Below are 21,867 nucleotides of genomic sequence, written 5' to 3'. Positions count from 1 at the left end.
GAGCCTATATAACTTAAATATTATGAAATATTAAAGATGAGATGAAATATTATTGCCTAACTTTCATATAAAATCTCTTTTATGGCTGACAAGTTTTCTTAGAATCCTCATTTTTTTTGAGTAGATGTATTAGGTTAACGATATATCTAAGGTATGGGGTATCTTGGAAGCTGGAGAAATTTAGTAAATAAATACTCGTTTATTGATTGATGCTGTCTTTCCAGATGGTGGATATTTCAAAAAGGATACAGTCCCTAGAAGATGAATCAAAATCTCTTAAATCACAAGTGGCTGAAGTAAGTTGAATTAGCCTAGAAGGTCTGTTGCTTTTGAAAATCACTTTAATTTTACTGTTTTATGTTTAAAGAAGAAGATATAATACTAGAATTTGAGATACTGGGGTCTTAGATATAGTTCCTTTGTAGAAGGTGCTTCAGGAAGGTTCATTTTTTTGTTGGACAGGTATTTATTGAGTTCTTCCTATGTACTGGTCATTGTTGAAAGTGCTTGGCACTTAACATTAGTAGAAAAAATAGGAAAGCTCTCATCTAGTTTAAATTCTAGTAAGAGAGAGGCAGATAATAAAAAGTTAACAAAATTTGCTACATAGTACGTAAAAGATTACAAGTAGTTAAATCCTTTATCCCAGGCCACATGGCAAGTTCATGGCAGAGCCATGACTGGACCCTGATTGTAGACTAGCCTTTTTTCTATCCCTACACTGCCTTTCCTATTAATATTGGCATGTTTTTGACTTTAATTCCATGTTTTAGGGAGTATGTGTAAAAAAGAGCTATTGTATTAAATTAATTCTTATAAGCTTGATATGTTGTGTTTTATTTAGGCCAAAACAACCTTTAAAATATTTCAAATGAATGAAGAGCGACTTAAGATAGCTATAAAAGATGCTTTGAGTGAAAATTCCCAACTTCAGGAAAGCCAGAAACAGGTTTGTACTCTATAGGGACTTTTAAACTGTGAATATGTAATTATAAATGTTTGGGCATACTCAAGACTGACCCATGCTAGGGGCAAGGTTAGGCTTTTCCTGGAAAACAGGAGAGCAGGACAATCCCATATACCCTTTGGTGTCTCTTTTGTATAGGGTGCAAAGTGTATACTCCTGGCACCTTGTTCCTTCAGTAGTTAGAGTAATCCAGGGCAAATTTTAGTAATCACAGCAGATAGCGTTTAGTACCAACTCCTCAAAGCCAGACTGAAGGAGGACAGAGAATATGCATGAGAATTGTCTTGAAGCTATGGGTCTGGGACCTAAAGATAGTTCTGGTGGTAGATCAATGAAGATTTAGCTTTTACCCTCTTCCTTCTTCATATATATTAGACAGTCTCAGACACGCAAATATGTTTTCTGTCCCACTATTCTCCCAGTATAGTTAAAATTTTTCCATGGGAAAATTTTTTATTGATTACATTATTTACAGTTCTTTAAGTGTTACAGCTGATCCACACGATGCGCTCTGACTACATGTTCTGTTTTACCCAACATTTTCTTTGCTCTAGGGTTAGTAATTGTTTTGTTTCCTGGATACCTGTCTATATGTTCTTCTGGAGATGCTCAGTATCTTATTTATGCATTCAAATGCTGTTTTCTGGAGATTTAAATATCTTGTTTATGCATTCAAATGCTTTGTTAATCAACTGATTTTTTTTTTTTTTTTTTTTTAAAGCAATTCTTCCTGGGGTCTTCCATCCTCCTGATGTGATAGAAAGTTATTCTCTGGGTCTGTTAATGCTTCTGTTGTCCTGAGATTTCACTTCATTCCCATCTTTCCCCTTGTCTTTCTCCTGTGTTGGATCTTCTATTTCCTGTATCCAAGACTTGCTCTTTTGTGGTTAGTTCTCTTGATTAGCTTCTTGAGAAAAAGGTATAGAAGCTAACTTTTAAAAAAATTTGCATCTTCTTGAGAATGTCTTCTTCTCTCAAAGTTACTGACATTTTGTTTGGATATCTTCTGGGTTTAAATTTTTTTTTTCTTGAAATTTTGACATTATTGATCCGTGGTGTTTGTTTTCCAGTATTGCTTTTGAGAAGTCAAATGCTACTTGGATTACTGGATCTGTTTTTGTGATCTGCTCTTTTCCTCCCTGGAACCTTTTAATATCTTTCATTGTTTCTAGTTCTCCAAAGTATCATGATGATGCAAGGTCTTTTTTCATACATTTGTTGGAATGTCTGGAACTCTTAGTCTGGAAACTCTTGCTCTTGATTCAGTTCTGGGAAATTGCTACATGCTTTTCTGGGGATTTTTATATGATTATACAGTAATTATTTGAAGATGTCCTCTTTGATTTCCTTGTTTATATGGGAGTTTTATTGACTTATTCTTCTATATTTTTCAATTTTAAGTATTTTTTTGTTTTGTTTTGCTTATTCCTCTTCTTTATATATGGATGCCATGTTCTTATCTTGCTGAAGATATTTTTTCTTTTTTCTTTTTGAAGTGTTATGTTTCAGTTCCCTGAGTTGTCTTGTTTCCTCTATTTTCTGTTTTGGTCTATGTCTTTTATTGAAGAGTTTCTTTTTAAAGTCAGGTATTAGGTGATTCACTGCAATCTGCTTATTTATTTTTTTAAAAGATTTTATTTATTTATTTGAGAGAGAGAGATAGCGAGAGAGAGCACGAGCAGGGAGGAGAGGGAAAAGCAGGTCCCTGCTGAGCAGGGAGCCCAACGCTGACTCAGTCCCAGGACCCTGGGATCATGACCCGAGCAGACGCTCAACCAGCTGAACCACCCAGGTGCCCACAGTCTGTTCATTTAATAGTGAAACTCTCCATGTCTAAGTGGAAGCTCTGTGTGTGTTATTGGGAGGTTCTTCTGTAGGGTAATTTGCCTAGGGTGTTTCACTGGATGATCCCCAATTGTTGGTATCTGAAGATCATTTTCTACAGGGATGATACCTCCTCAGTTTCTATTTGAGAGGTAGAAGCCCATTTGCCAACAGTGAGATAAACAGAGAGGTAAGGCTTGTTGGTTTGTCACTATTCAGTAAGTCATCTTTCACTTAATACTTTTATGTTTTCAATATTTTACTCACACTTTCATGTGGGCCAGGTATCCCAGAGTTTCATTTTCCACTTCTCCAGAGAATAACTTTCTGGGCTTTTGCCAGATGTGTATATGTGTGTAAATATGTGTGTGTGCATGCATGTGAAAGATGAGGGTGGGTGGGAGAGATGGATGGAGAGTAAGAATGTATATATATATGTATGTGCAGGGAGAACATGAGGGACTTTCTAATTTTTTTTATACGTACTTTCAGGTAGTCCTCCTCTTTTCAATCCCACTTATACCCCTAGTGTTAGTGCCTCCAAATTATGAGCATTTTGGGTTGTATGAAATCAACCTGCATTTGGACTTTCCCATCTTCTGAGTAAATTTCAGCTTTGATGGTCTGCTAAATCTTTTACTATACTTCTTTCTCTTTCTACTTTTTTTTCCCCCCAGAGAGAGTGAGTTGGCAGGAGGGAGAGTGAGAAGGGAGAGGGAGAGAATCTTAAGCAGGACGCCCAGTGCAGAGCCTGACATGGGACTCAGTCCTAAGACCCTGAGATCAGGACCTGAGCCGAAATCAAGAGTCAGATGCTCAACTGACTGAGCCACCCAGGTGCCCCTCTACTTTCCACATCTAGAATTACCTTTTTCCTTATCGCCTATTTTCTTTTTTCTTGTGGGTTTATGCTGCTGCGTTTTTTCCTTTTCCTAAGTCTCTTAGTAGATTTACTCTCATTTAATAGACTGCAGGAGAAAGTGGTGGTAAACCTTGTGTTAAATTGCTCTGTTGAAATAAAAACTGGCCTTTTCTATCTTGAAAAAATTTTACCTAGATTGTCTTCCTCTTTTTTTTTAAGATTATTTATTTGAGAGAGAGGGGTGGGGAGTGGCAGAGGGACAGGGAGAGAGAAACTTAAGCAGACTCCATGCTGAGCATGGAACCTGACACAGACCTTGGTCTGCAACCCTGAGTTCATGACCTGAGCCAAAATCAAGAGTCATACGCTTATCCAGCTCTGCCGCCCAGGCACCCCTAGATTGTCTTACTCTTTACACCTGCTTTCATCTAACTCCTTTTTAATAACTAAAGTTCTTGAAATCAACTATTCTATATTCACTGATGCCATGTTCTAATACACTCCTTCCCTGACTTCTTAAAGACTGCTGGGTATGCAATTTCTTCTTCTTCTTTTTTTTTTTTTTTTTAGATTTTTATTTATTTGAGAGAGAATGAATGAGAGAAAGTGAGCACGAGCGGGGGTGAGGGGGTAGATGGAGAGGGAGAAGCAGACTCCCTGCTGAGCAGGCAGCCCTATGTGGGACTCCATCCCAGGACTCTGGGATTATGATCCTAGCTGAAGGCAGATGCCTAACCTACTGAGCCACCCAGCTGCCCCTGGGTATCCAGTTTCTTTAGTAACTCTCTAGAGTCCATCTAATCACAAAATTCAGATTTTTGTCTTCAGTCCTCATTTGTTTTTAATCTGTTGGTGTCCTCTTAATTCTGTTATATACGCGTAGAAAAAGTTTAGTTTTCTTGTGCTAGGAAATATGCTTATGAAGCCTTAGTTTTGCAGAGAAATCCAATAATTACTGTTTGATAGAATTGAGTTTTAAAGATTTAATAAATTTGGACTTTTCTTTCATATTTATATGGCCCATTTCTTTTGTGAATTGGTTGCTCATTCATTTTTTTCCTGTTTTTCTTACTGACTTCTAAGAGATTTTTGCATGTTAAGGTTATTAATCTTTTGTAACATATGTATAAGAATTCCTTTCTAGTTACTTGTTTGTTTTTGGATTTTGTGTTATTTTTTGATTTGTGAAGCTTTTAAGTGTTATGTAATCAAGTCTGTTTTATAACAGTCCTTACCTTTTGCGTCATGTTCAAAAAGTATTTCCTGTAAAAGTATATACAGTAAAAGACTTTATGCAGAATTTGATCTATTCCAGTTTAGTGGTATCTCTGGAAGTTTAGTTATCTTAACTACAAAACAGCACATGATTTAAAAAAAAAACAGGACTTAAGGGATGGTAAGAAATGACCAAATCTGACATATATATATGTCTCAAAAAGCCTTTTATTTGCTCTAAGTTTATTATGTAAACCAGTTGAACAGTGTTTAAGTTTTAAGTGTCTTTTATTTTGCATTATCCTTCTTGAAAATTCTTTGAAAACAGGAGCCTGCCCTTCATTCCTTTCTTTCCTTCTTTCATCCCTCCCCACTTTACTTCTTAGCAACACATTGTGTTGTATAATATCTATTAATGATACATCTAAATATATAAAAAAATTTCTTTACATATAAGTATGAAAAATAATGAGTTGCTTTTTTGTTTTGGTGGGGTTTGAATTTTAGCTTTTACAAGATGCTGAAGAATGGAAAGAACAAGTGAGTCAACTTAATAAACAGAAAATAACATTTGAAGACTCCAAAGTGTATGCAGAACAAGTTCTGTGTGATAAAGAAAATCATATCAAGGTAAGTGGCCCCCCTGGTTTTAGTGACTGAGTCAGCTGGAATTTTGTACTAATTCTGAAATTTGAAAATTTTTGTCTTAGTGACTTTTATTTTTATAATTATTTGGTCAAATTTGAGCATGTGTACTTCTTTGGCATTCATTTTAATTTGTACCAGTATTGTCATTCTTGCTCCCAAATGCTCCTTGAACACTCACAGATTTGTAACATATATTATATATTATGTAATAGTGTATACTAATTATATATTATGTAATATATAATATATTAATGTGTATTATTGATATATATTATTAATATATATGATCTATATAAATCATTATTCTGTGTGTCCTTTTTCTTCTTTGCTCTGTATTTTACCCTAGGTATTTAACGAAGAAAGAAAAAGAATAGTGGATTTTACCTTTGTCTTTAGACTGCCATCTGTTTCTATTGATAAGATGTTGGAAAGAATTTTAGAAATTGGACAGATGAAGTTATATGTATTGGCTGGATGTCTGTAATACCTAGATTAGTTGGTGTATGTACTTTCATGTAGATGAATACTTTTCAAAAAATAAGTCTAACTGAAACTTGACTCTAATAAGAATATAATAATTGATATTATTGTAGGATTTGTTCCATTTTTTCCTACTCCTTATTTGCCTCATTCTAGCCCTTTTTCTTTCCTGTTCTTTTAAATCTTATGCTTTCAAGCTGCAGACAGATACTCAGGTGTGAGTATCAAGTAATAAGATGTAAAACTAATATTCTGTAATCTATGCAGTGAAGTGGAGGTTGCCATCTTGAAACCTAGATATTTATGCTCTTTATGTTGTTACTAAGAATTTTTTTTTAAATTTTATTTTATTATGTTATGTTATTATGTATTCCCCCACCCCCACTAAGAATGTTTTTAAGATTCTAGCTTTAGGAGTTGTATTCATAATTTGGGATATTGCTTTATTTTTTTCCCTAATCTTACCCTACTAAAGAATTTGGGATTCTTCCTAAACAGAACAAGAATGAGATGCTAATCTCAAGCTCAGTCAAAGCTGTAAGCCATGTTGTTTATCCCTGGAACTCTCAAGAGGGAAGAGATTGAAGGGTAGAAATTATAGAGCAGAATGGGTTTTTAGGTGGGTCCTTCCACAGAAATGCATGGCACAGTCATTTTACTACCTATAGTGCTAGAAAATCTTCCTTTATTTGAGAAAATTCAAAAAGTACTGTTGGAAAACCTCTAATGTACCAATTCAGATTCTGTTCTATAATTTTTTTTCTTTATCTCAATTGAACTCCTCACCTAATCATTTATTTGAAAAAATCAGATCTGTAAAGTCTGTGATCTTTTTATATATCATGTGTCTCACTTGCAGATTTGTTTGACCTCACACAAAATTTACTCTCATGTTAATGGCCACTCTTATTTGTGGCATGTGAAGAATGTCCTATAAGAAAATGTTTTGTTACTCTATAGTCATGTGATGTATTTAGCAAAAATGGGCCATTATCAAGTATTGTATTTGATTTAGGAATAAACAGGAATAAAAACCCCTTTGGTTTTTAACTTGTAGAGTTTAATAGTCAATAAATGTTATAGCTTTTCAGAGTATTTACATATCTTAGTATCAGCTGGTGAATAAGAGCTCATGTACTGTTATCTATGTAGATTGATTTTTAAACTGTGACTGCACATTCAGAAGTTGTAAATTAGCAAAAGGCATTACCCTCTTTCTCTTTTCTCCCTTTTTTGCTAAATGTCAAGTCTCTTACTGAACGCTTGATAAAGATGAAAGATTGGGCTGCTGTGCTGGGAGAAGACATAACAAACGATGATAACTTGGAGTTGGAAATGAGTGAATCAGAAAATGGTATGCAGTTGGGTATTATTAAGTCATGATTCATCCTCTTTTGCTAAAAATGATGAGCCTGTTGTATTTTCTTTTAGTTCCCTATGTGCACCATGGTCTTTTTTTTTTTTTTTTTGGCTCTCAAGTTTTCTTTTCTTTTTTTTAATTTAAATTCAGTTAATTAACATATAATGTATTATTAGTTGCAGAGGTAGAGGTCAGTGATTCATCAGTCTTATATACTACCTAGTGCTCATCACTTCACATGCCCTCCTTAGTGTCCATCACCCAGTTACACCATTCCCCACCTCCCTCCCCTCCAACTCTCAGTTTGTTTCCTGTGATTAAGAGTCTCTTATAGTTTGTCTCCCTCTCTGGTTTTGTCTTATTTTATTTTATACTCTCTTCCCCTATGATCCTCTGTTTTGTTTCTTAAATTCCACATATCAATGAGATCATATAATTGTCTTTCTCTGATTGACTTGTTTTGCTTAGCATAATACCCTCTAGTTTCATCCATGTTGTTGCAAATAGCAAGATTTCATTTTTTTATGTCTGACAGCACATCTTCTTTATCCATTCATCTTTGACGGACATATGGGCTCTTTCCATATTTTGGGTATTGTGGACATTGCTGCTATAAACATTGGGGTGCAGGTGCCCCTTCAGATCACTACATTTGTATCTTTGGGGTAAATACCTAGTAGTGCAATTGCTGGGTCGTAGGGTAGCTCTGTTTTCAACTTTTTGAGGAACCTCCGTACTATTTTCCAGAGTGGCTACACCAGCTTGCATTCCCACCAACAGTGTAGGAGGGTTCCCCTTTCTCCGCCTCCTTGGTTTCCTGACTTATTAAATTTAGCCATTCTGTCTGGTGTGAGGTGGTATCTCATTATGGTTTTGATTTGTATTTCCCTGATGCTGAGTGATGTTGAGCATGTTTTCATGTGTCTGTTGGCCATTTGTGTGTTTTCTTTGGAGAAATACCTGTTTATATCTTCTGCCTATTTCTTGATTGGATTATTTGTTTTTTGTGTGCACCATGTTCTTTTTTCTTTTTTTTTTTTTTAAGATTTTATTTATTTATTTGACAGGGAGAGCGAGAGAGCACAAGCAGGGGGAAGAGCAGAGGGAGAGGGAGAAGCAGGCTCCCCGTTGAGCAGGGAGCCCGATGTGGGGCTCCATCCCAGGACCCTGGGATCATGACCCTAGCTGAAGGCAGATGCTTAACCATCTGAGCCACCGAGGCGCCCCTGTGTGCACCATGTTCTTTATGCAATTCTGCTTTGGCACATCTTCTTCATCTGTCTCTAATACTTTGTCCCTCTCTCGCCATCTCTTATTGTTAAGCTTCAGTTGGAATACTGCCTTTTCAGTAAATTTTTCTCCCAACTCCTCAGACAGATTTACAGCTTCTTTCTTCCCTGTTCTTTTTCTATATTGTCCATCTTTGTTACAGCAATTTTCACATTGCATCATAATAATTTCAATGCCTGTTTTTCCCTGTCATGTCAGTTAATCAGATGGATGTGTGGGTAGTTTAAAAAATGAGTGTTATATAGATGAATATCTTAGGATACTGTTTTAGTTGTTGTTTGTTTAAATTAGATGGCTCAGTACTTTAATCCTGTCCATCCCAAATTGTTATTACCACTGCTGGTTGCAGTCTGGAAAGTCAGGCATGAGTTAGGTTCACTATAGCCGCTCACTGTATTTTCAAACCAGTTCCTTTGACTTGAAAAAGGTATTTTTTGTTGACATAATTATAGATTCATTGGAAGTTGCAAAGAGAGTACAGAAGTGTTTTGTGTATCTTTTATTAGTTTCCCCGCAGCTCTTCTGACTTTGTATCTTGTTTCTTTTTTCTCCTTCTACCCCCTGCATAATGAGCAAATTTATTAAGGAGCAGAAGATATGATTTTTTTTGTAAATTTCTTTGGTGATAGCATTAGTGTACTGGAAGAAAACTACATCCCTAAAGTGAACACATTTGTTCTGTTTGTACTTTTTCACTTCTGCTTTATCTTACAAGAAGCAATTCCTTTTGTAATGAGAAAATGCATGCTTGTTTAATGTTATTTCAGTTTGGAGTATAATTCCAGTTACATTTTGTATGCTGAAAGATTCTAAGAACAGTCGAGACCATGGACTGTATTTAGGTGAATACCAGATTCTTATTATAAATTTGTTCTTGGAGTGAGTGTTGAAGAACCTCGTTAAATGAAATTATGCTACTTCCAGTGCTTTATTGTTTAGCTTCTTGGGAGCATGTCCAAGGCCATCCTGCCTTATATCAAATTCTTTATTAAAGCAAGAAGAGGGATTATAAGGCTCTAGTTGCATGAACTAAAAAAATCATTTGGATGTCTGTTGTGGCGTGGCACTGTTTTCCCAATTTATTGGTTTTTTCTCTTCTTCTTTTTTTTTACTATAGATAATCAACCAAAAGGAGCTTTGAAGAAGCTGATTCATGCTGCTAAGGTTTGCATTACTACATAAATATAAAGACTATAGAGAAGGAAATAGAACTTGGATTAAACCTATAGGTCCTTAGTAATTATTTTAAAAGTCCATTTTATAGTTACCACCATAGAAGCGATGCACATTTTCAGAAGTGATCAGCATTTTCTTTATCAATTGCTTTTTTCTTTTTTATAATAACTTTAGAAATTCATATTGTTAATTTTTAGAATTTATCAGAATACAAATTTTTAAGGTCTGGACTAATGTTTTTGGATAAAGAATATATTAAAAATATTTAGTGTATTTTCTCTCATATTTCTGACTTTGAACATTCTTCTTCCTCTGGTCTCAGTATTTTCCTATTCCTGTTGCCCCATATCCTAATTTGAGAAGTAAATGCTAGGTTCAATTTCTTCTACTTTATCCCTTTTCTTTTCCATTGTAGTAGTGGTTATCTTGATCTTTACTGAACTATGTGAAGTCTTGGTAATGTACTTTGAAGCTTGCTTTAATTAAAACTTCTGTGTTGAAAGTAAATAGAATGAAAATACCCACTTTTTAGGGATCAGTCATCTCTCTCTGTTCTGATATTTACAACTACTGATAACTTTTCAAGATGGAAGCTGCATTGTTGGTTAATGCATTCTAGGTGATAATTTCAGCAGAGTGATAAAAGAACTTCAAAAGGTTGGGATAGTATATTGAGATTTTTTGTTTTTCCTTTTTTGGTATAACTGATTAATGTTGCTTTTTTCCTTCTTCCATTCTCTGAAGTTAAATGCTTCTTTAAAAACCCTGGAAGGAGAAAGAAACCAAATTTACATTCAATTATCTGAAGTAGATAAGACAAAAGAAGAGCTTATAGGTAGGTTATATCTCCTTATCCGGAATGGTACTGTTAACTGAATCAATTATGCAAAGGCCCAATTCGATTGTTTTTTTAACTTTTACTTTTGTTTCTGATTTGTGAAAAATTAGTACTGAGTTTTTTGTTGCTGGTAAAGCCTTATTATCAGTTTCCTCCATATTCATATGAAATAAAAACAATGAAATTATTTAAGAAAAACATGTAAAACCATACTTATCTTTGAATTTCAGTGTTATATGTGTGATATGGTTTTAGATGTTAAAAAGTAGCAAATTAAAACTGTTAACTTTTAAAAGATCATCCCTATCATCCAGTTTTACCAGAGATGATATCTGGCATTAATGTCTGTTAAATGACTGTTCTTGGCATTGGCTTAAAGCCTAGGTCAGCAGATTTCTTCTGATGTAGATTTAAAAATTTTTGTGGAAGGACAGGTATGCACATTAAAATCATTTGATGTTAGCATATTTACTTTAAACTTTCCTTTTGATATATATGATTAATTAATAGATGAATAATTATATACCTTTAGAGTAATTAGAATGCCATTACATATGATTACTAAAATTTTAATGCTTGTTAGTATGATTTTGTGATTTTTGAAACTGCCCTCTACACAGAATAAGTTTTGCCTTTCATTAAGATTTGTGGTGGGGGCGCCTGGCTAGCTTAGTCGGTAGAGGTAGACCATGCGACTCTTAATCTCAGGGTCATGAGTGCAAGCCCCCCATTGGGTGTGGAGCCTACTTAATAAAAAAGATTTGTGGTTATGATTTATATACATGTTTTGGGAGATGGCACCTCAGTCTTAGAGGAGGTCAAAGGTGGAGTTATGATGTTGGACGATAAATGGTTTTTAATAACAATGCACTAATTATCTAGCACTCATAATTACTTAGAATTGTTAATTTTTGTTTTATAGATAATTCTTTTAGGTGGGTTAGCATTTGAAACAAGTTAAAACTGATATTTTTCTCTCCAGTCTTGATCTGGATTAAGCTAGGATGATTTTGTACCATTTCTTACCAGAAGGTCGAAATTTCTGGCCTGACTTATAACATATATCTCAATTTTGCTTTAAAAGGAGGGCTGGCTAGAAGTTAAGTATTAACCTGTAAACTTTTTACTAGATAAAAATAGGAATTGTTCATCATGTGGAAGTAGTTTCACAGGGAATTTTTTTTTTTTTAAAGATTTTATTTTTTTTTGTGACAGTGCGCTGGTAGCGGCACTAGCCTGAGCAGGGGCGGGAGGGCAGAGGGAGAAGCAGGCTCCCTACTGAGCAAGTAGCCTGATAGGGGACTTGATCCCAGCCAAAGGCAGACACTTAACCAACCGAGCCACTTAGGCGCCCACAGGAAATGTTGAACTAAAATATTTCCCTTCAGAACTCTCATCTCCATAACCATCATAAGAATTCTACTGGTTTTTGGCACCCTAACTGAAAAGTAGATGCTGGAATTAGAATATTGAAGGTTTTGGGAAATCTTGGAGTAATAAAAAAGTTGTAACAGTTTATCTAGTTCTTTACTTAAAATATTAAAGAGCATTTAGGTGAACAAAATACACATTTTCTGTTGGAAAGAATTTCATTTATTAATAATTTATTATTTTTGGTAATTTTAATCTTTATGAAATATTAATGTGCATCTCAAAATGTTTACTCCTTTGTGATTTTTAAAAATTTTCTATAGAGTGTATTAAAAATCTCCAGACTGAACAAGCATCTTTGCAGTCAGAAAATATACAATTTGAAAGTGAGAATCAAAAGCTTCAGCAGAAACTTAAAGTAATGACCGAATTGTATCAAGAAAATGAAATGACACTTCACAGGTAATAAAAATTACATTGATAACTTCACTGTATGGCAAGTAAAATAGCTTAAAAATAGTGCATATTCAGCTTATGTGATATTCAAAGTACTCAATTTATGATTGGGTAATATTTCATCAGTTCATTTTTAAGGAAGTTATTTGATCTTGAAACACTTTTTCTTCTGAATCTGACCATTTTTCATGCCTCCCCTACTATGAGTCTCATCTAAACCATCATCAGTTAGTGCCTGGTTTATTGCAGTAGCCTTATGAGTAGTTTTTTTCCACTTAACTTCCTGCACAGTTGTCTCCAGTGGCATGACCCTTCTAAAACATAAATTATGGGTATTGTCGCTGTCTTGTTTGCAAACTCCAAGTGCCTTCATGTAACACTTAGAATTTAGTCCACAGCTTTTATATGGCCTACAAGACTCTGTAAGATCTGACCTTTGGCTACCTCTTTTTTTTTTTTTTTTTCCTTTTTCCTGGTTATGCCTTTAATTTTAGCTTATTCATTTTCTTTTTCCTTCATTACCCTCCAGCACACTGGCCTTTCTCGATGATCTGTAGCATGCTGAGCACATCTATACCTCAGGGCCTTTTGCACTTGCTCTTTCTGCCTTGGACTGGTATTCCCCTGTATAAGGTTAAATCCTTCATTTCATTTGGGTCTAGGTTCAAATGTTGCTTCAAAGAATCTTACTCTGGTTACCCTAACTAAGATAATACCTGCAATTCCCTATCCCCTTGTGTTGCTTTATTTTTCTTTATAGCCCTTATAGTCCTCTGATGAATGTCTTTTTTTTTTAATCTTCCCAACATTAAATGTAAACTCCATGAGAGAATTCTCTTTTCTTCTGTATTTCTGGTTCCTAATATTCTGTCTGGCACATGGTAGTTATTCAATAAACATTTGTTGAATATATGAATAAGTATGTTAGTACCTTTATATATTAGAGTGAAAGATTCTGTGTATACTGATGTGTGTGTACTGTGTGTGTGTGTACTGATGCCTAAATGCATAGAAACACAGAAGACTGTTAAGATACCTATCTGGAGATTCCAGATTTTCAAATACCTCTGTAGGACATATTTTTCATCATAAAAGGAAATAAAATATAACTTGATTTAATTAATGTAATTTCAAGCCCCTTTAATGAAAGTTATTACAGCCGATCTTCGTCATTCGTAGTGTCTGTATTTGCAAATTTACCTACTTGAGAAAACTTACTTTTAACCCCAAACCAGTACTCACGGAGCTGTAGTGGTCATTCTTAGACATGCACAGAACGGCAAAAAATGTGAATTGCCCAATGTGCACGTTCCCAGTATGCTTTTGTATTTCAGCTCTTATTTTGTAAACAGGTGTCCTTTTTGCATTATATGTAGTTGCCATGTTTTTGTGCTTTTTTCAAAAGATAACCTGTGTTCGGACATGAGTTATAATGCTGTTGGCCATGAGTTCATTATTAATAAACCAACAATAGATGTTAAATAAGGTGTGTTTAAACCAACACACATAAAACAGGGTTATGTATTGACTGGTAGATGAAAATGCTGTCACCAGAGCATACAGAAACCTAATTCTGCTTCCCTTAAGAGCACTGGTTCAGTATTTGCTAATTTAAGATTTGTGGTGACTTTAGAAAACATAACTAATGGGAATGAGATTCTTTTTTATGTATTTGGAAACTGGTAGAAAATACCAACATTACATTACCATCAGGATGCTGGGGGATTTGTTAAGCTCTGTCATTGCCAAGCTATATACTTTAATCATTCTTTGGGGTCCATTCAAAAATTAAAAACTTGCTGTTCATCATGGACCTTTGGGCCACTTGGGACTGCTCAGGTTATGAAAGAGAAATACACTTGACTAAATGGAAGAGCTACAGAGTGGACAGCTCATGGGTTTCATCAGTAAACATAGGAATGGACGACCCTTCATTTTAGGTTAGGATGAAAGATATTGTGAGTAAAATTTGGGCATAAAGGGGATTAGTTGAGGTAAAAGGAATACTTTTGAGTGTATCTTTTGAACTTGATTGATTGGTTAATTATAGAATTTCGATGAGGAATGTTTAAAATTTCAAAAAGAAAAGGTGTTCTCTGTAGATATTCAGAGCACGGGTGGGAAGCTTAGTAGAATCTTGGCTCTGTGTATGTTGTTGACATTGTGATTTCATTCATTAATCTGAAATATTTTCAATTCCCAAAATACTGTATATTCCATTCTTACATTTAAATTAAAATATTCATTACTCAAATTCAGTGAATTGTGCCACTGGTTGTTCTTTAGAGTAGAATATAGAGAGTTGATAGTGTTAGTAAAATGTTAAATTAATTTTGCCTGCATACCAGTATGATTTAGATTCATTCATTTTCTAGATGCTAGTTTGATGGTGTCCATGAGGTATATTACATTACTAGCACTTTTCCAGATTTAATATTGGAGAGAAGTGAAATAGTATAACATAGAAGCTTGATATGTTGCCTTATAATTATTATTATTTTATTATTTTATTTTTTATTTTTTTAGAGGTTGAGGGGCAGGGAGAGAGAGAATCTATTTTTTTTTCAGATTTTTATTTTACTTATTTTTAGAGAGAGAGAGAGAGCACATGAGCATGCAGGAGGGTGCAGAGGGAGAGGGAGAGAATCTTAAGCAGGTTCCATGCCTAGCGCAGAGCCTGATGTGGGGCTCGATTTCACAACCCTGAGATCATGACCTGAGCCATAATTGATGCTTAACCGGCTGAGCCGCACAGATGCCCTGATAAGTTGCTTTAAATATGTGAAGTAAGATGTAATTGTTTTTTGGTCAAATCATCAGGCTTCTTTTATAGTGCAATTTCCATCATTAATGAGCCTTCAAGGGGAAGGTTCATAGACTACTTCTTAGCAGCAGAGGTGTCAAAGAAATTCTGGCCGTTTTTAATCTAGATTCTGTAAAAATACACCTCCTTCTATCTCCAAGCCCATTATACTTTCATACTTCTTCTGAAGAGATGATTTTTATTTTCTTCTAACACCTATGAAACGATTGACCTAGCAAGTGCTTTCTTAGCAACTGGTAATGTAGTTTGTGGAATATAAAACATTTAGTCCTGCCCTGTAGAATTTCTTCAGTAATTTGTCATGTGCCTCCCCCAAGTTCATGAAGAAGGGGAGACATTCACATTTAGGACTCCAAATGTCTTTTCCTGTGGTGTTCAATAAGTATTTCTTGAAGGACCAGTGTTACTGATGATACCATGTGAAACAATGAGTAATATAGTATAATGGAGTCACTACTTGCTAGCTCTATGCCTAGGTTCACTTATTTAGTTTCTCCGTGCTTCCTTTCTCTTCTTGTAGAGCTATTATGATAATTAAATAGGATAATAATACATGTAAAAGTCTAAAAACAATTTCTTGCACATACTAATGGCTCACTAAGTTAGCTATTGTTACTAAGAGAACTAGAAGTAGTAAGAAGGAGTGTTACTACTACTTTTATTTACTTTGGGTTCTTTATAAGTTGGGTTTTGTTTTGTTTTTGTTTTTTTTGGTGTATGTGAACTGTCCTGGAAGCTTAATTACTATGTTAATGACTTAACAACCAATTTAAAAATGATTGAAATACAGTTCATTACTTGATGACTTCTTGTCTAATAAATGTAACGTTGCTTTATATGAGAAGTCTTAATAAATAATATATAGTCATAGTTTCTACTAATATTTACCTTTGGTCTTATTTTTATGATAAAGTCTTATAGAAAACTCTTAAAACTTTTATATTAGTAGTACTATATTAGACAAGATGGTTTATAATTTCAGTTTATAATATTAAGTTCCACACCAGGAATATTTACCGCAGGTACTTTTTTTCTTGCATGTGATGTTTTTAGTGGTGTTATGCAAATTGTTTTATGGGAAACACCAGTTGCCATATAATTAAAAAGATATATATGATTATCTTATGACATACTGTAGAAAAACAACAACACTTTTTGTTTTAAGGAAATTAACAGTAGAGGAAAATTACCGATTAGAGAAAGAGGAGAAACTTTCCAAAGCAGATGAAAAGATCAGTCATGCAGCTGAAGAGCTGGAGACCTACAGGTACTGAACATATTTTACTCCTTTCTTTTTGAGGTGGGAAGGGTATCCAAAAACCTAATATCAGAAAAAATAATAAAGCAACCAAAAAAAATAAACCCAACATTTTTCTGATTATTTTTCATTTGGATATCTTGCTATTATGCAATTACACAGAAAATGTAAGAAGGAAAAAATGTTTTCCTTTCAGTGTGTATGATTTTGAATCTCTCACATTAGTTGTATTTGAACATGGGAAATCCTATTTTATGTTAATGTGAAGAAATTTATGAATAGCTGTTAATTTCAAGGTCTTTCCTCTTTGGTTCAAATGGGGAAGAATGTATACAATATTAAGGAATTTGAGAAGTATGCCTCAAAAAGAGTGAGCCACAGCTAAAGGTCTGAAGAAGTGTTTATATGTCTAGTTTTTTCCTTGGTTCATTTGTCATTAGTTCCATGGAAATAAAAGAAAACCTAGAGAAGATAAGGGGCAAGATTTAGCAGTGTCCCAAACAGTTCTGATATTTCATTTTGTATTAGGAAGAGTAAGCTTGGATTTTATCCAAAAGAAGAAATTATCTTACTAGTTGTGTAAAGGTAGTAAGTAACATTTTATTTCACACAGTTGGTTAATTTCCTAGAATTCTGTTAGGATTACAGGCATCTGAATAAGTCTTCCAAGTTCATGCTTCTTAAAAATAAAGACAAACCAATATATCATATAAATCCTTGCATGGCCTTTGGTTTAGGTAAACCCAAGTAATAGTACTCTTAAATAACAATTAATGTTAAAATTATATCAAGAAAAATATACTGCTTTAGAACCTCTTAAAGCTGATTAATGTGTAGAGTTCTGTAGTTATTTTTTATATTAAACAAAGCACTCTAGGTATTTTAATTTCTATTTTCAGTAGATACAGTGTATTCTCTCATTTCTTGGTATATGTTAATAGTAGAATGATTGTTCCTTTTAGAAAGCGAGCCAAAGATCTTGAAGAAGAATTGGCGAGAACCATTCATTCTTATCAAGGGCAGGTATGTGTGTGTGTGTGTGTGTGTGTGTGTGTGTGTGTGTGTGTGTAAATTAAAACAATTATGATTTGTTTGAATTGTTTATCTCTATTTTGATATAGGAGTATAGATAGTTACTTGATAGTTGTACACTTCTCTTGAGGTTTTGCACATGTCTATGGGACATTTATAGGGAGCCAAAGTTCTGGAATAAGAGACCTTGTTTAAAATTGCCATGTCTCCTGCTTCTTTGGGAATGTGGATTGAATAAATAAATAAATGTATATCTGCATTGGGGGTCTCATATTCACTTGGGCTAATTATCTCTTAGTTGATAACTCATTGTAGTTGATTATTGCATAAAACAGAAATTTACTAGACAAATTTCATTCAGTTTTTGTTATAAGAATAATATAATAAATCATGTGTATATGAAAATTTGCTTTAAAAATGTTACTTTTCAGAGATGCTTGAGTTATTTTTGAGTTTATGAGTTGTGTACTAAAATCATAGTGGTAGATGTGAAATTTTTTATTTAAGAAAACCAGTAGTATTTTATTTTATTTTATTTTTTAAGATTTTATTTATTTGAGAGAGAGAGAATGAGAGAGAGAGAGAGAGAGAGCACATGAGAGGGGGGAGGGTCAGAGGGAGAAGCAGACTCCCTGCCGAACAGGGAGCCCGATGCGGGATTCGATCCTGGGACTCCAGGATCATGACCTGAGCCTAAGGCAGTCGCTTAACCGACTGAGCCACCCAGGCACCCCAAGAAAACCAGTAGTATTTTAATGAATTTCTTTTTCAGATTATTTCCCATGAGAGAAAAGCACATGATAATTGGGTGAGTTTTAAATTCTCTTTGTCATGTTGTTCTTTTTCCTAATTTAAATGAGCAGTTTAAAAGGTATACTTTCATACTGCAAATTAGGTTAGTATTAAATAAAATCATTTTCTTTTCATTTTACTAGTGGTGAAATTAAGTTCTTTATGAACTAAATACTTTGTTATAACACAGTTATTCACAAAATCTGGTGTTTTCCTCTTTGCTTTTACTTTGCAAGGAGCTTATATTCTCTGGGGGAGGTGATGTAATGTTCATGGATTAATTGTTTGAGGACCCTGGATTATCACTGATTATGTGGACAAGTTACTTAAAATTACTGGGCCTGTTTGCTCATCTGTAAAAACAACAGATTGAACTAAGTGATATTGAAAGCCTCTTCTGGTTGTAAAAGTTACACAGTTTGGGTATCTGATTCTCAGTGTTGAATTACTTGATACACATCAAGAAAAAGATCATTGTGAGAAACGGCTTGTCAGTGCTCCAGAGGAGGACTGTGTAAGGAAATGATAAGGATATAGGTTCTACTAATTGTAGGAATGGTCTGTCTAATATGTAGAGCTGTTGTAATATAGCTGGTGTTTGTAGGACTTGTCCCTAGGAGTCTTCAAGGGGAGACAGTTTGCACAGTGGATGAACACATGGAGTCTGGAGTCAGCCTGTCATGGTTGGTATCCTGGTTCCATCACCTGTAACAACAACATCTGTTGTTTCCTTACCTGTAAGGAAAGATAGATATATCAATAGTACCTATTTCATAGAGTTACTATGATGAGTAAGTAAGATAACTCATGTAAGGCTCTTAGCCAGGAGCCTGACACATAGTAAGCACTCAGTACATGTTAACTATTATTACACTGTTGTACTGAAGCTTGGGAGATAGTTCTTAGATGTGGGTATTTCTTGGAGTGGAGATTCCAGCATAGGTTGAGAATTAGACATGTTGAATTTCCGGGCTTTTCCCGTTTCTCAGATTTTGTGTTGAGGGCTCAAGTGAAGATTTGTTATTGAATTAAGCTGGGCTTGGAGATGAATTTAATCTTTTCCACCACTCCCCACTACTTTCTGAATACTAAGAACAGATTATTTTTTAAAGATAAGAAGAACTGATGTTTGTTAGTCTCTTGTATTCTAGACACTATACTTAAAGGCATTTTGCTCATTCAATCCACATAATAACTATAAAATAGGTATTATAATTCAAATATTACAGATGAGGAAACAGCCCAAGGTCACATAATCAAAGAGTGAAGAGTAGAGATTGAAATTCTGACTTTTTGATTCCAAGTCTGAGCTTTTTCTGTTACTGTACATTGCATTTCTTGTTTAGTAAATAATGACATTGACTTTATGTTAAAACATGCAAAAAGGGGGCACCTGGGTGGCTCAGTCAGTTAAGCGTCTGCCTTTGGCTCAGGTCATGATCCCAGGGTCCTGGAATTGAGCCCCACGTCAGGCTCTCTGCTCAGCAGGGAGTCTGCTCCGTCTCCCTCTGCCTGCCACTCCCTCTGCGGGGGAATGCAAAAATGGAAAAAATATCCTTTATGTCTCAAAATGAAGATTTTTAAAAAATATTTTATTTATTTATTTGCGAGAGAGAGAGAGAGTGCACATATGAACAAGGGGAGGGAAAGAGGGAGAGGAGGAAGCAGACTCCCCACTGAGCAGGGAGCCCGATCTAGGGCTCCGTCCCAGGACCCTGGGATCATGCCCTGAGCCAAAGGCAGAAGTTTAACCAACGGAGCCACCCAGACACCCCTCAAAATGATTTTTTTTTAGATTTTATAAAAATTATGTATACTTAGTGAATAAAAAGTTCAGACTATATAGAAAAGATGTACAAAGAAGTAATCAACATATCACTTTCATTTATTCTATACCTAAAAAAATATATTTAGACATAAATCACATGTATGTTTTAAAAACTGAAAACATGCTATATATAACTTTTATGTCCTGCTTTATTTAATATATTGTAGATATTTTTCTATGAATATTTTATAATTTTTTTTAAAGATTTTTATTTATTTGAGAGAGAGTGAGAGAGAGCACAGGCAGGGTAAAGGGCAGAGGGAGAAGCAGACTCCCTGCTGAACAGGGAGCCCGATGTGGGGCTCCATCCCAGGACTCCGGGATCATGACCTGAGCTGAAGGCAGACGATTAACCGACTGAGCCACGCAGGCGCCCCTGAATATTTTATAATTTATATAAACCTTTCCCATTTGATAAATGTTTCCTTTGTTTCTACTTTTTTACTGTTATAAATAATTTCACAACTTTAGATGTTACTTTTTCCTTTCAGCATTTCTTTGCTCCATCCCATTAGATTTAATCTTTTCTTCTTTTGAATTCACATAATACTTTGTTTTTATGTGTTCTATGGCAAGTACTATGGTCATTTATAGTTGTCCTTACCACAGATTTAAGCTGCTTAAGATAGGGACTGTTTCTTTTCCTTTAATACCTGTACTTAATAGAATGCTTTTTTGCATATTGTAAGTATTTAATATCTGACTACAGTGTGGTCATTCATTGAAAGTACAGTTTTACCTAATCTTTGAAGTGTAAGCTTTTCAAAAGCTTGTAATCATTTAGCATGGGTGCATTTATATTTATATTTTTTGTAGATATGTCTTTCATATTGATAGCACTATAATCATAGTAGAATTTACTTTTGACTTATTAACTTTGCATTGTTTTTGCTTTATAATTAAGAGTAAATAGGTTATACTAAATGTGTAGAAAACATTTAGAAGCAATTTTGGTTCTGCGTTATTAAATGAATTGGTATTTTATTAACTAAAATTGTTATGTGTAATATTCTTTTTTGTTAGTATAAAATTGATTATATGGTTATGTTAGAAAATGATTTATACATGGAATCTTTTTGATAATGAATGCTAAAATATGGTTAAGCTATGTTTTTTTGTGTATGTGTGTGTGAATATTTAACATACTTTATTCTTTGGCCAGTTAATGTCAGTTTTAATGTGTAGTTCATAATTTTAAGTGAATACATTTGATAGATAGTTCTTTTTACCTGTAAAAAGTTGTGGTTATAGACTGAGTGAAGTTGCCTACCTTTGTATGATAAATACATTTGCCCAAGTGGATTGCATTAGTTTGGCCAGGTCTGATGTTCCAGACACTGCTACTTCTTAACTGGAAAGTTCACAGAATGGGAAAACATGCATACGGTATTCCATACACGTTTAACCTTTGCCCACAAACTACTTAGGAATATTACATGTTCTTGGTATTTTTTATAAGTGTAAGTTTATTTTGTGATTTTCTAACCTTTTATTAAATAAAAATTTCACTAAACAAATGTAAAAGACTATAGGAATTGATTTTTACAGTGCTGTGCACTTAACAGACATGCTGCATGCTTTGATTATATTCAGCCATTTTAAAAAATGGCCTATTGTGCGTGCTGTGAAACTGTTACAGACCTTTA

General features: G+C 34.3%; 1 protein-coding gene across 14 annotated transcripts in view; it reads left to right on the top strand.

Moving 5' to 3' along the window:
- The window catches only part of MIA2 (MIA SH3 domain ER export factor 2), a 91,682-nt gene that overhangs the window by 42,637 nt on the left and 27,178 nt on the right, over positions 1-21,867 (top strand). For 12 of the 14 annotated variants that reach the window (XM_027570034.1, XM_035727945.1, XM_035727944.1 and 9 more), the window contains 11 exons: positions 225-296; positions 845-949; positions 5,376-5,498; positions 7,245-7,350; positions 9,414-9,488; positions 9,764-9,810; positions 10,567-10,657; positions 12,355-12,493; positions 16,477-16,578; positions 17,532-17,592; positions 18,374-18,409. In XM_027570034.1, the coding sequence (XP_027425835.1) occupies positions 225-296; positions 845-949; positions 5,376-5,498; positions 7,245-7,350; positions 9,414-9,488; positions 9,764-9,810; positions 10,567-10,657; positions 12,355-12,493; positions 16,477-16,578; positions 17,532-17,592; positions 18,374-18,409 (957 nt within the window). The remainder of the gene's footprint in view (positions 1-224; positions 297-844; positions 950-5,375; positions 5,499-7,244; positions 7,351-9,413; positions 9,489-9,763; positions 9,811-10,566; positions 10,658-12,354; positions 12,494-16,476; positions 16,579-17,531; positions 17,593-18,373; positions 18,410-21,867) is intronic. The other 2 variants (XM_027570035.1, XM_027570041.2) reach the window with 1 other exon arrangement.

This window comes from Zalophus californianus, chromosome 6 (genome assembly GCF_009762305.2).
Source record: "Zalophus californianus isolate mZalCal1 chromosome 6, mZalCal1.pri.v2, whole genome shotgun sequence".
In the NCBI taxonomy this organism is placed as follows: Eukaryota; Metazoa; Chordata; class Mammalia; order Carnivora; family Otariidae; genus Zalophus; species Zalophus californianus.
This window is presented reverse-complemented; position numbering and strand designations above follow the sequence as displayed.